This window comes from Rhamphochromis sp. 'chilingali', assembly GCF_963969265.1.
Source record: "Rhamphochromis sp. 'chilingali' genome assembly, chromosome: 12".
NCBI classification, from domain to species: domain Eukaryota; kingdom Metazoa; phylum Chordata; class Actinopteri; order Cichliformes; family Cichlidae; genus Rhamphochromis; species Rhamphochromis sp. 'chilingali'.
In genome coordinates, this window is record NC_137939.1 from 12963639 (window position 1) to 12976932 (window position 13294).

At 40.9% G+C, this 13294-nt stretch overlaps 1 protein-coding gene across 2 annotated transcripts; it reads right to left on the reverse strand.

The window, feature by feature from the left end:
• Positions 1-4019: 4019 nt before the first annotated feature.
• LOC308407725 (tonsoku-like protein) lies at positions 4020-13234 on the reverse strand. Of its 2 annotated transcripts, XM_080899561.1 has the most exons (6): positions 10535-12738; positions 8708-8859; positions 8470-8546; positions 7732-7992; positions 5118-5427; positions 4020-4931 (listed from the first exon to the last, which is right to left on the reverse strand). In XM_080899561.1, the coding sequence occupies exons 5-6, from the start codon at positions 5400-5402 to the stop codon at positions 4773-4775; spliced, it is 444 nt and encodes a 147-aa protein (XP_080755687.1). In that variant the 5' UTR covers positions 5403-5427; positions 7732-7992; positions 8470-8546; positions 8708-8859; positions 10535-12738; the 3' UTR covers positions 4020-4772. The 2 variants fall into 2 exon arrangements, with proteins under 2 accessions (XP_080755687.1, XP_080755688.1); XM_080899562.1 differs by lacking the exons at positions 7732-7992; positions 8470-8546; positions 8708-8859; positions 10535-12738 and adding exons at positions 12822-12978; positions 13112-13234.
• Positions 13235-13294: the final 60 nt, after the last annotated feature.

Below are 13294 nucleotides of genomic sequence, written 5' to 3' on the forward strand. Positions count from 1 at the left end.
TTTGTTTTTGTTTTTTGCGACCCAGAAAGAGAAATAAGAGTAATATTAAAACTAAGTTGCTGCCGCCATTGTTGTAAACTGGAATTGGCTGGGCCGTGCTATGAATTCTGCAATATGGTTTTTCAATTTTGTTGTCCAGGTGGAAATTTGGGAGAATGGTGGCTCCGGGATTCTGCTCGAAAGGCTGCTCGAAATGCGGCCCTCAAATGCGTCCTTCATTTCCCTGAATTTTAAGGACGTGGCGGTGTAGACTTCGTTGGCCCAACATATCCCAGAATGCATAGCGTGGCGGTGGGTGTGGATAATTTTGCCGAAAAAAACAGCGGATGAGGGGCGCCCGAAGAGTAAACTTTAAGTACTGAATATTATGTCACTTATTTATGTACAAATGTTTAATAACGAAGAACATTAAAACATTACTGTTGGCCACATGTCGGCAAAGTTATGTGACATTAGTGACGTTTGTACTAACTTGGTTTTAAAGCCTTTACTTTAAAATATACGCCGTTCAATAGCTGAGCTTAATCTTACAGAGAATGATCAAAGCTCATGTAGAAACAAACAAACAAATGAACAAAAGATTTTCTCCTTCATTTCTGTCAAACAAAGCTGTATGAAACGTTTCCAGCTGTTAGTATCATGGTTGCTAGGAAACCTGGGCTAGACCGTCCCATTTCACAAGCCTCGCACTTCCGGCCTTAGCAGTCTTTAAGTACGCGGCCCTTGAGGATCGTTGAGGCTGCGTACTTTGGCTGCAGACCCTGAATTGGGATACAGCCCTAGTGAGCCTTGCCCCCAGTTAGCTATCGAACTAGTGGGTAACAGACGTCTCCGAAAACGTGTGGTGTCTTGATAAACTGAGCAAATATTTGAGGTTTACACAGCTACATTCTCGCCTGAAAATATTTTAATCGTTTATTTTGTGACCCAGAAAGAATAATAAGAGTAATATTAAAACTAACTAGCTGCCGCCATTGTTGTAAACTGAGCTGCGCTGCGCTATGAATTCTGGGATACAGCTTCTTCTTCTTTGGGGTTTAACGGCAGCTGGCATCCTTGTACATACAGTGCTGCCATCTTCTATTTCAGTCCGTTATTACACTCTTAAATCCTACTACTTATTCCTGCGTCTTTTGTGATGCTTCAAACGAGGCGTCGACTATTAAATCAGTCGTCGACGATTTTGATAGTCGACGTAATCGTGACTAGTCGACTAATCGTGGCAGCCCTAATCTAAAATAATCACCACTACAACATATAGCTTATATTCCACTGGCCCTTAGACAGACCTATTACCTTGGTCTTCAGTGTTATAATCATCCTCTATTCCAATGCCCTCTGTCAGTTCTTTCTGTTTGCGGTAATTCAGCAGGAATTGGTGAATGCTGAGGTCTTCCTGGTCACTGGAGCTCTACCTGGAGCTGGCAGACGTACTGGTACTGCTACAATTGGAAGGAAACCACCTCGCTAAAGGAAAAACAAGACAACAATATCAAAATAGGTTTGATTACAATAAAATAAGTCAGTTAATCAAAATCAGTGTGACACAGACGCTGATTTTTTTGAGAAGAGCCCATTAGTGACATTTAATTCCATATTTTTACCGTGAGGGCTTGTAAAACTGCAAAAACTGCCAACACCTATAGTGCCGCTGTCTAAATATTATTATGAATATGAATTCTACAAGAGAAAACGACTGAGCATTTAAACCATCACAATGTATTAAATGTTTCCAGAGATACTGATAATTTGATAACGAGCAAAGTTATTTCTCCTCAAAATGCGCCTGACTAAAAGTGGGATCAACCAGTACATATAATATTCATCCTGCTACATTTAGAAAGTGGCAACAACAGTAAACATGAGTAACTTCACCGTGTGTCTATCCGGTCTTTAAGTGATGACGTGATCAATCCTACTTCTGGGCCCAAACTACTCTGCGTTTAATAAGGCTGTTGTGTTTTTAACATGTTTTAATGCTTTGTAACTTGTTCTATTTAATCTCAACAAGCCCCTTACAAAAAGTAAGCGATCACTGTCGGCCTCTCTCAGTTTTTATTACAACTATTCATTTTAAAGCTCAGTTTTTAAAACCTTACCATGTAACTACAGCCCAGGCAATGCAGCAGCACATTAATGACTAACCTGTATGTGGATGGATTATCTCAGTTGTTCTCTTGACTGAAGTTTGGTCCGTTTACAGCATCCTGCCATGCCACTGCATTTGTCCCTAACCATCGGGAACCCTCACCTTAACTCTTATCCAGTGGAAAAAAGTTCCCCTTCATCACTGTGTTAATGTTATGCTAACATAGCTGTTTCGCTAGTCACATAGCACATCACTATATACCAGCTAGCAAAACTTCAGTAACCCTACAAACATCACTGCTGCTTACTTTCCTGTCTTCATGTATGTCAGAAGTGATAGCAGAGCTGTGCCTTTTAATTTGTTTTAGAAATCCCTCAGTCAGAACCTGGTATATTATATTTAGACGGAAACTAGCGAGCTAACTCTCTGCTAACTTCTAACTTCAGACAGATTTTTAACTCTCAGTGATCATTTGACTTTGGGACCTGCAGTGTAGTTTGGGTCCAGAATGACCAGACTTAAAGACCAAATTTCGGGTCACTTTTGCTGGTCCCAAGCCCCAATAAAGAAGCTAGCTTGAAGCTTGACATAAAAAACAATAATTGCTAAGAAACGTGTAATTTGTAGTTCTAAATATATTCTAAATGCATTTAGATCGTTTTTACTCACTTTATGTCTCTTCCACGATGTTACGTCTCTCTCCTATGTTGGTTACAATTACATAGGCACTTAGCAGGACAGTGGAAAAACCCAGGACCACAGTGATACTGAGAATTCCACGGTGTTCACTGTCTTCAGCAACCTTACAAGGGCCGGTTGAACGGCTACAGTCTTATCATACATGTGCAGTGTTCCTACAAGCCATAAGGTTACCTTGAGTGAGGAAGATGATGATTGAATGTCCGTCTGAGTCCATAGGTTGAGGTGCAAGCACATTTCTCCCATTCTCCACAGAGGGCAGTGGCGCATAGGTGTGACGTCACTAACACTTAAGTTGCCTTAGAGTGATAGCAGAAAATTGTGAGCGTTACACTTGTATGCGGCTTGACGTAGGCACACATTGGCAGGGATGTGGTTGGAACGGCTGACTAGATAAGGCCTGGTGTCCAGCTAATGAAAAAGAGCCGAAAATTGGGGTGCGGCTGCGCGGGTGTGCACTTTAAATATAGCACTTTTGCCCTGTCATTCCGGGCCGCCCGAGTGGCTCATGGGAACGTGACAGGCCCTATGGCAGAGATCGAGGACAGAGGGCAGTGGTTCGAATCCCATGCGGACCATATGTTGGGGACACAAAAAAAAAAAAAAAAAAAAAAAAAAAAAAAAAATCCCTGGCTCTGAAATTCACTTGCTACGCTTGCTAGAAGCCTACAGGCGAGCCTACAGAATGGGCTCGCTCTGCCTTTTTTTTTTTTTTTTACCCCTGTCTCAAAATCTCTTCCATCAATCAATATTGGTTGTTATGGTTGCTATGGACGCCAAACACACCATGCATTGTCGCTTTCTCAATCTCTTCTTCATGTCCGAACAAACGCTCAATTTTGCCTTCATTAACACAAATTATACATCAAAATGTAGGTATTTTTCTTGCCTTTCACAAAATGGCACTGTCATTATTGTCGGAGTTGCCGTTTCCTCGCAAATGGCCTCGAAGCAACACAGTTAAAAAATGTCCACATTCAAAGTCTATGGAGACTTGAGTGAAAATGACAGCTGAAATTCTGTAACAGAGGCGTTGTCAACTCCTCATATCTCCTAGATGTATTTTTCTTTAGAGACCTGAAAACCGCCTTGATTTTTTTTTTCCTTTTTTATTAAAGCCTGCTGATTGTTACAGTGAAAGAATGATGTCGACAGTCCGTGTACTTTTGGAGTTACAGAACATTTTGTAACACGAAGAAACGGCAGTTTTCACCTCTCAGTTGTGGTAAACGCTTGAAATATATTATAGGGCAGGCCGCGGCGTAGAGAACGCGCTTTGGGAGCGAGAGACCCAGGTTGAAATCTAGCCAGTGGCAGTATCTAATATCTTTCCCTAATTCACTTTATAATTACAAATTCTCAACACTTGATTATTCCCACGTGTGTTCTGATCAAAACAGTGCAAGAATGAGCTCTTTAGCTTTTGATTTACAACTTATCCACATTTCTTTGCGGACACTCCTGCATTGCACAAAGCGCATCTGTGGCTGTGTACCATTCGTGGTGCGTTGGCTCCCTCTACTGGTACGCGCCTCATTCAAATGTCGCCACACATTTAAAATTGCAGGGTGTCTTTACACTGTCATAGCTCCTAGATAGATTTCTTCAGAGACCTGAAAATTGCTGTGATTATTCACCATAGCCTGCTGAGTATTACAGTGAAAGAACGATGTCAACGTATAGCATCGTTGGTTACTTTAATTATGTTTGTTTTGTTTTTTATCAAATCCTCCAAAACAGGACCATTGTGACACAAAACCTCTCACACACTAACACAAACTCTTTATACAGATACAGAGCTTTACATGTATAAATAAGGCAGACAAAAATGCATAAAACACAAGCTATCCACAGACTGTCGGTGGACACCATGTCACTTTATTTTGTTTTTATCTTGTTTCTTTTTGGTGTAGCCTCATTAAACAAAATGTTTATAAAAATGACCACTTTTATTATGAATTATTATGAAATTAATAATTCATTATTAATTATGCAGTCGATGCTGCTGAAGGAAACGAGCAGTGAGGCCGCAGGCCTGCAGAGACCGCTTGGCTAGCACAGGGCAGCAGGACAGCAGACAGGACAGAGACTCAGACACGCCGTCCCCCAGTGGGTTCATACTGAGGTCCAGCTCCTCCAGGCACTTTGAGTGGAAATGAGCAGAAAAAGCAAATGATCACGAGAGCCAATTCTCTCTGACAGATATCATTGATACGAATCAGGTTAGCTTGTTATTAAGATCTAAGGTAGTTATTAAGACCAGAGGTACTTAAATACAGGTTAGATGGTAAACCTAGAGCTGCCACTATTGGCTAGCTGAGGCCCTTACCGGGAATGCAGGTGCACTCTGTCCCTTTAAAGCATTTACAGCCTTCTCCAGGCCGTCCCCTGTAATGCAGTTGGCAGAAATGTCCAGCAGCTGCAGACGAGGCATGGTGAGCGTTGTGGCAATCAGCTCAGGGAGAAGGTCGTCAGACATACGGTTTCCAGAAATTCGCAGCTCCGTGAGGCTGGCCTGAAGTTTTAGGGCACGGAGGAGCGGGCCGAGGGAAGAGGCGGCCAAACCGAGACACTTGGAGTCCTGACACGGAGGAACCCCGGTCCCGAACCTCATAGCCGGGAGACACGCTTGTTCTCATCTACAGGTAGAAAGAGATGGTACTTCATAACAGAATACAAAAATGCACTTGTGTGCGTTTTATAATGCATTTCCTCTGTGTTGCTCACCCACTGCCAGACTTTGACAGGCCTTCTTGTATCGCTCAGGGAGAGGAGGGAGATCCCCACACTCTCAGAAATAGGGGTACCAAAGTGTACCAAAAAGGGTACAAATGCTTGTCACTGGGGGTGTTCCTTTTTGAAGGACATTTTTGTACCTTATGAAGTTGTACCATCTGAAGTACAATCATGTACTTTCCTAAGACATAAATGTACCTTGAAACTATAGTACAGAAATGTTCCCTTGAAAAGGGTACAGTAGGGTACCTATGAGGGTACCCCCCCAGCGACAACCTATTTCGTACCTAAAGAGACAAAAATGTACCCCCAATATTCCAAAATATTTGGTTATTTAACCATTTATTCTCGATAATAGAATCACATCAAAGCATTTAAACAACCACAGGAATACATCCTTGATTACTTTCGTATATTGCCATAGGACATGTCAAGAAAAATACATTCATTTAAAAAAAAAAAAAAAAAGTAAACAATCACATAAAGACATTAAACACCTGAACACAATGGAAAATGTGCTTGCAATCACGTCACACAGAATACCTCAAGGACACAAACAGCCTATCATCTACTAAATACGTGTCTAGAGCTTGAAAGTCTAATTCATTTCCTGGATTGAACAGGATCCAGTCATTGTCAACTGAACTTGGTAAGCATGGAAATGACATTCATAAGTGCAAGGAAGTAACAGTTTCCCACACAATACCCAACAAGTATCAACATTCAAAATATACTTGATTTTAAGGAATATAGGTATGGCTTCAGTGTGTGTATGGCCAACTACAAAAACATCCTCAAGTTCATATTTGACACTGCTGACTAGGGCTGGGCGATATATCGAGTTTTTTAAAAATATCGATATATTTTCATGCGAGATATAAGATGCGACAATATCGTTTATATCGATATAGTATACTTGTGGAGCCGCAGGTTTGCCTCTCTTTCGTCCACTTTTGTCTCTACGCTGCGTTACTCGGCCTCGCCTCTCCTTCACTGAACACAACTGCCCCTCCGCCATAGCTTCATCTGCAGGCAATGACAAGATGAAAGCGGAAAATCTCCGTTAGCGAGTTACCGCGGATCGCCCCGTGCGTGGGGCTGGACGGCGTCAACGTGTTAGCGAGCTAACCGCGCTAACCGGGCTGCACGGCCTAAAATCCTTTCATTTTCTCAAAACTCGACAGTGCGCCCTATGTATGAATTCTGGTTGTGCTTACTGACCGCGAACCAATTTTATGTGGTACACAGCGCTCAGCAATCTGTCAAAAAATGTTTTAATATGACTTTGCTAAGCTACGGAGCTGCACCGCTTGATGGATTGTCGGATGATTACGGCTACCGAGGAGGAGCCTCGCGGAGTGATACATACTGTGCTTCAACGTAATATTACCGTACTGTGTGTGTATAAGGACCACAAATGGCACCTGTTCAGAGACGTGGTGCAGCTGTGAAATCTGTCTCTTTGTTATTATGCTCAGCGTCTGTTAGTTTACATTTTGACTGCACAATTGTGAGCTTTTTGTTATGCACAAAAAGAACATAGTTTTCTTTTATTTATGGACCATGATTATTTAATAAATGCTGAGAATTTATTTTTGAGTAATTTTTTCATGTACATCTACGCTGTATGTAAATAAAAGTGCCCGTGTGACATCTGGGACACAGTGTGACTAAGAACTCTCTTTTTGTTCTTAACTTATGGCTTTAAAAAAAAAAAAAAATTGAGATATATATCTTATATCGCCATCCAGCTAAAAAATATCGAGATATGAATTTTGGGTCATATCGCCCAGCCCTACTGCTGACAGATATAGCAGACACACACTGAAGCACTTTATCCTGAAAATGCACATCTGTAAAACTTTTGTTCATTTCCAGAGCATTCTGTAAGTCACCTGGCAGAGATGAAAATGGCACACTGACACTTGTGCTGAGTGAATGTTCAAAGTCAACAAGCAACTTATCTGAAGAAAACTCCCAGCACTGTTTCATTTGATGACGATTGTTAAGAGTTGCAGTGATGTTTACAAAGTTTTTGCATTTACTCGCTAGATTTTTGAAATATTGATGCTTGCTTTCATATCCCATACACCACAAAGGGCGAAGAGGACCATACATCAAAATCAGCCTTGGGTAGTGAATAAGGTAGTGACACTTGGGTGGGGGCATATTTAATAGAGTTGGTTAAGTACCCTGGTGACACTTACTGGCAGGGGTTTGTCTCCCTGGTCTCCTATGTTGACAATGCAGTTCTGAAGAAAGACAAGTGTTTTCTTGAAGTATGCAGGGTAGGTCATGTTGAACACGAAGAAGGTGGAGAATGCTGAGATGTAGGCCTCATCCAGCGAGCGGCACGAGCAAACATCCACTCCTTCAACTGTCACAACACAGCGAAACTGTCTTAAGAGGGCAGTTGTCCAACTCTTATCCTTCATTCGAATGGTTGGGTATGGACTCGTGGGAGTATTCTGCAGAAGAGGAAGAAAAACATTAGTATACAGTATGTTTAAGCAATATGTGCCAAGTGGATTTTCAACAGATTCCTCAAATTACCTTCTTTATTTGCAGCAAAACAAAACTGTCTATTCTGATAACCTGTAAACATGGCCCCTACTCCAAACAAAAAGCTTCTTGACCAATGACTGTTGTGGTAGTGTTTGATAAGCTGCTAAAGTTTGACATAATAATCAAGGGCAAAAGCAATCACCCCTGACAGTGACAGTACCTGTGAAGAAGAATTTCCCTAAGGGGACAATAAAGGTTTATCTATCTATATAAACACCAGACAAAACCCAAGAGCACAGCAGCACTGTGGATTAACAGCAGTGTTTCCCCTACATTAGCTTAGCTGTGATGCTGAACCGCAGCTGAATTCAGCTCCATGCCAACAAAACACCGAGAATGAAACTTGTGGCCAAAGGCTATGCATTGCATCATGCATTTACCTCTCCAAGGATGATGAAATCTTCTATCTTCTCCTTGAAGATGGATGGCAAGAGAAGTGCCCCCTTGAAGTCAATTCCTAGGTCATACAGATGCAAATGCACTTCATTAGATTTTGATAGCATGCAAATTCCCATTAACATGCTCTTCACATGACACTATGGTACATCAATTATCTTTGGAAGAGAGAGCAAATGAATTGTCACAAAATTTACTATTTGTATGCGGTCAAATTAGCACCTGTAATGTCTTCAGCCAGTGCATTCTCCCTCCATGTAGACCTTCTTCAGTGGCAAATCCTTGGTCATTTGAAGAACAGCAGTGAAGTTTTTGCTAAAGCGGCGACAGATGTTGTCTTGGCAGGGATGCATTAAATCAACCTCATCACACAACTGGAAATGAAAAGAGCAGAATAGACAAAAGAATGACATTTTACATTGAGGATTTAAACTTTTGACATGTTTAAAGACACAGACTGGAGATAAATGTAAAGTACTTTAACCCTTGATCAAAAAATTCTAAAGCTAATAAACAGATTGATTAATCAGCTAGTACAGAAAATAATAATAATAATCAGATTTAGAGACAAAAAAAAAAAAATCATTAGCTGTTTCCCCAATCATCTTAACAATTCTTGGGTTGCAGACAGTGTCCCTGCGCAGAGCTTACAGCTCTCAGATTCGAAAATCCCAAATCCCACTAAGTAGGTGGAATGGTGCAAATGTGTACCTTCCATTGTTTAAAATCCCTTTGAGCGGGAAACAAGTTAGATGCGATAAATTTTGCTTAGAAAACGTTTTTGTTAATAGCTATATTTACATACAAGCATGTTTTGAGAAATTATTGATTTTTTTACATTGTTGTACAAGGTTAGTGACTATTTATTGATAAAGCACTGGAATACGGCGGGAAGACAGACGTTGACGATTCCACCAACAGTCTAAAATTTAGACTGTTGGTGGAATCGTCAACCAGACAAGATTTTAACCATTTAATTCTAAGGGTGCCAACCACAAATTCCAATTCTGGAGTTTTGATACCACCTTTATTGTATCCCTTCACAAGCTGAGATCTTTCTATGTAATGGGTTTTATTCCTCCACAAAAATTCGAACACATTTCTATTTATGGTTTTCATGGTATTTATCGTTTTTTTATTTCTTATATTGTTTACGTGGCGCAAAAAAGGTTGGGGACTGCTGTACTAGCAGGTTGCTGAGTAGAAATCCTTGTAGTGTTTTGAAATATACCACTTTTTCCATCAGTTTCCTTGTCAGGAAACAACTTCCTGTTCAGCAGAAATGCCTCTGGTTTCAGTGGTGTGTGTGTGAGAGCGTTTCAGTAGTGTGTGTGAGAGCGTTTCAGTAGTGTGTGTGAGAGCGTTTCAGTAGTGTGTGTGAGAGCTAAAATTTCAGTTGTGTGTGTGAGAGCGTTTCAGTAGTGTGTGTGAGAGCGTTTCAGTAGTGTGTGTGAGAGCGTTTCAGTAGTGTGTGTGAGAGCGTTTCAGTAGTGTGTGTGAGAGCTAAAATTTCAGTTGTGTGTGTGAGAGCTAAAATTTCAGTAGTGTGTGTGAGAGCTAAAATTTCAGTTGTGTGTGAGAGAGCGTTTCAGTAGTGTGTGTGAGAGCGTTTCATAGCTGACGGCCAGGTTTAAGAGAAAAAACCGAGAGCTAAAAATTGGAGTTAACTCGCTGACTAGCTTGTCAGTTTTACTACACTTCGCGCCGCTGTTTGCGCATGCGCAGCGACCTAAGCGTCAGAAAAAATCTGATGTCATCTGACTGGCTTCCCTGTATCAATCAAGTGACGGGATGGATGATAGGCTGGCATCTATTTTTTTAATGCCATGCGATCTACCAATACTACCTTTGCGATCGACTGGTCGATCGCGATCGACGTATTGAGCACCCCTGGTCTAAATAGTCCACATTTGTACCTTTCTTTGTTTAAAACTTAGCTAACTGCTAGCATTCACCCATGTTAAAGCTAGCTCTTCGGACTTTTGCTAACTCTACTGTAAAATTACACGTTGTAATTTTTATAACAACACAAAATCACACCCGACTTACCTCTAAACCTTTGCGCCTTGTCGTCTGACACATCAATGCCTTCTTCCATCAACTTTATAAGGAGCTCCTCCATTGATAACCCCCTGAGAGTCATTTTCTGCGTCAACGCTAGTCAGCGCGGAGGCGGAGCACTCATCGCTGCTGGCTTTTCAGCCTTTGGGATTAATGCGCGTTGCGAACTTGATACATGGAAATACAACATTGTGGTATTAATGCGCAGTTGTTTAGAAACCGTTATGCTGTCTTGGCGAACTATATTTGTAACTTACAAAGTGTAGTCACCGTAACATAAACATCTGCTTGACATTTTAACTTCCAAAGAACCTCGGTTTAACTTGATGTTGCAAATTCCATAAAAACCTCCCAATTAATGAACAATTCTAGGATGTAGTAAAAGCGAAAAAGTAAATGGCCAAACATAACAGTAATATGATTTCACGTTTTTGAAGGCTACAACCAAGATTTAAAACATTAAAAATTATAACTGGAACTCCAGCGAGTAGTGCGGTGCTCTGAACGGATAATTGGAGGTGAGCTTCCCTCCCTCCAAGACATCTACAGGAAGCGGTGCCTGAGGAAAGCGGGGAGGATCATCAAGGACTCCAGTCACCCCAGCCATAAACTGTTCAGACTGCTTCCATCAGGAAGGAGGTTCTGCAGCATCCGGTCCCGTACCAGCAGACTGAGAGACAGCTTTTTCCATCAGGCCATCAGACTGCTGAACACGTCATAGACACCTCAGCTTCACTACTGGAACTTCAACATTATGCACTCCACACTGTATATAAATGCCACTTGTTTTGCACATATTCAACTCTGTATATTTTATATATTTTATTATTATTATTATTATTATTTTATTTTATTTTTTTACTATTTAATTTGTAAAAATGTGTATACACACACACACACACACACACACACACACACACACACACACACACACACACACACACACACACACACGTAGGAAAATATTTAGTATACACATCCAGAAATGCATACACTATTATATATTGTACATATATTTATTAGTTTCAGGTTGGCCATTCTTGTATTTTGCTCGTTTGTGTTGTTGTGTTTGCACATCTCTGTTGCTTGTGGGGCTCGCACACAAGAATTTCACTCGCATGTGCTGTGCCAGTGTGCCTGCACATGTGATGTGACAATAAAAAGTGATTTGATTTGTGATTTGATTTGATTTAATAAAATGGAAATGGACCAGTTTTTTTTAACATCATTTGGTTGTGCCTGCATGTCATTGTGTGTTTTTTTTTAAAATATAATTTAACATAACTTACACAAAGGTAGGTTACAGATATTCTTTGCATCATAGGATAATTTACGTACAGAGGAGAGGACCAACAGATTTGATTATAACATGTAGCTTTTATGAGCACACTCACATCTCATATGAATTTTACAATTAACCAGGCCCATCCAGATTTTCCCATGCTGACCCATTACCACATTCTGCCACTGTCACTGCAGTACAGGTCAAAATGGTACAAATTTGTACTTTAAATTGTACCTTTAAAGGGGCATTTCTGGACTTTTAAAGGCCAGTATTGTACTTTTAAGGGAACATTTTAAAAAAATGTACCTATAGGTACAAAAATGTTCTTCTCTCATACCTCTATTTCTGAGAGTGCACGAGCAAACTTCAGCCAGAACCTGCAATACAAACCCATCAGTTATCCTGCACTGGTGCAGGAAAGTGAAGCCAAGGATTCAATCCCAAAAACTGTGATTCCTTCAGTGTCTTCTGGAAGCTGGCTCCAAAAGCAAGTCAGCATCCAGTCTGGTAATAGAAATGGTTCTAATCTTTACAGTTTCTCAGATTGTAGTTTCTCAGGCAGCTTGTTAACATAATCAGCCCTTCACCTTCTTACCAGAATCATACAGTCTAAAACCTGCACGCCTCATCTGGGTAATGAAAGATGAAGTCATTGTGGAAGGACCTAGAACCTCCATTCCTTCTATCAGTGATTTAATGAAAAGACCTCTGTGTCTATGAGAAAGTCTATTTTATGAATTTGGGTCATACTTTGCCTAAGAAAAGGAGTATGCTCACTGGCTGACATGCAAGCTGTTTCACAGTCATAGCCATCCTCTTGTCACTGTGGGTTTTTTTTTTTAAAAAAAATCCAAGATAGCAACAGTGACAACATTTGTCTTAAACACTCGTGATCAGACTTCATCAACCAATCATGGTAGTCTTCAGCATCTTTTAAATTGTCTGTGGTCCAAGTATGGTCACTTCTGGCTCTCCTCAGTGTCACCTCACCTCTTCATTTGTGTGCAGGATGGCCAGTAGCTGGTCCTGCGGGGAGAGCAGAGCGCCTTCTTTCTGCAGAGAGAGACGAGGCAGGAGGCCACATTTCTGGTAGTAATGCTGAGCTGCCTGCTCACACAGCCACGACACAGAGCAGGAGTTGGCCTCACTGGGATGCAGAGCAATGACCGGCGATTAAACAGAAATTAAAAACAAAACAACAACAACAACAAAAAAACACTATACCAATCAGATTGGGATTTATTTTTATATACTGCTCAAACTTAAAAGTTTTCACCGACCTTTGTGGAACTGGGATCAGGAAGACGTCTTCCTGAACCCGGACCCTCATTCTGATTGGTGGAGGAAGTGACGTGGGCATAGGAGCAACCAAAGTTTGAGTTGGAGGCTAGAGTAAACAAAATAAAACATTCAAGCACTGTTAAAACATCTGTATTTAATGTCATCAACTCTTTGTAGAAAGA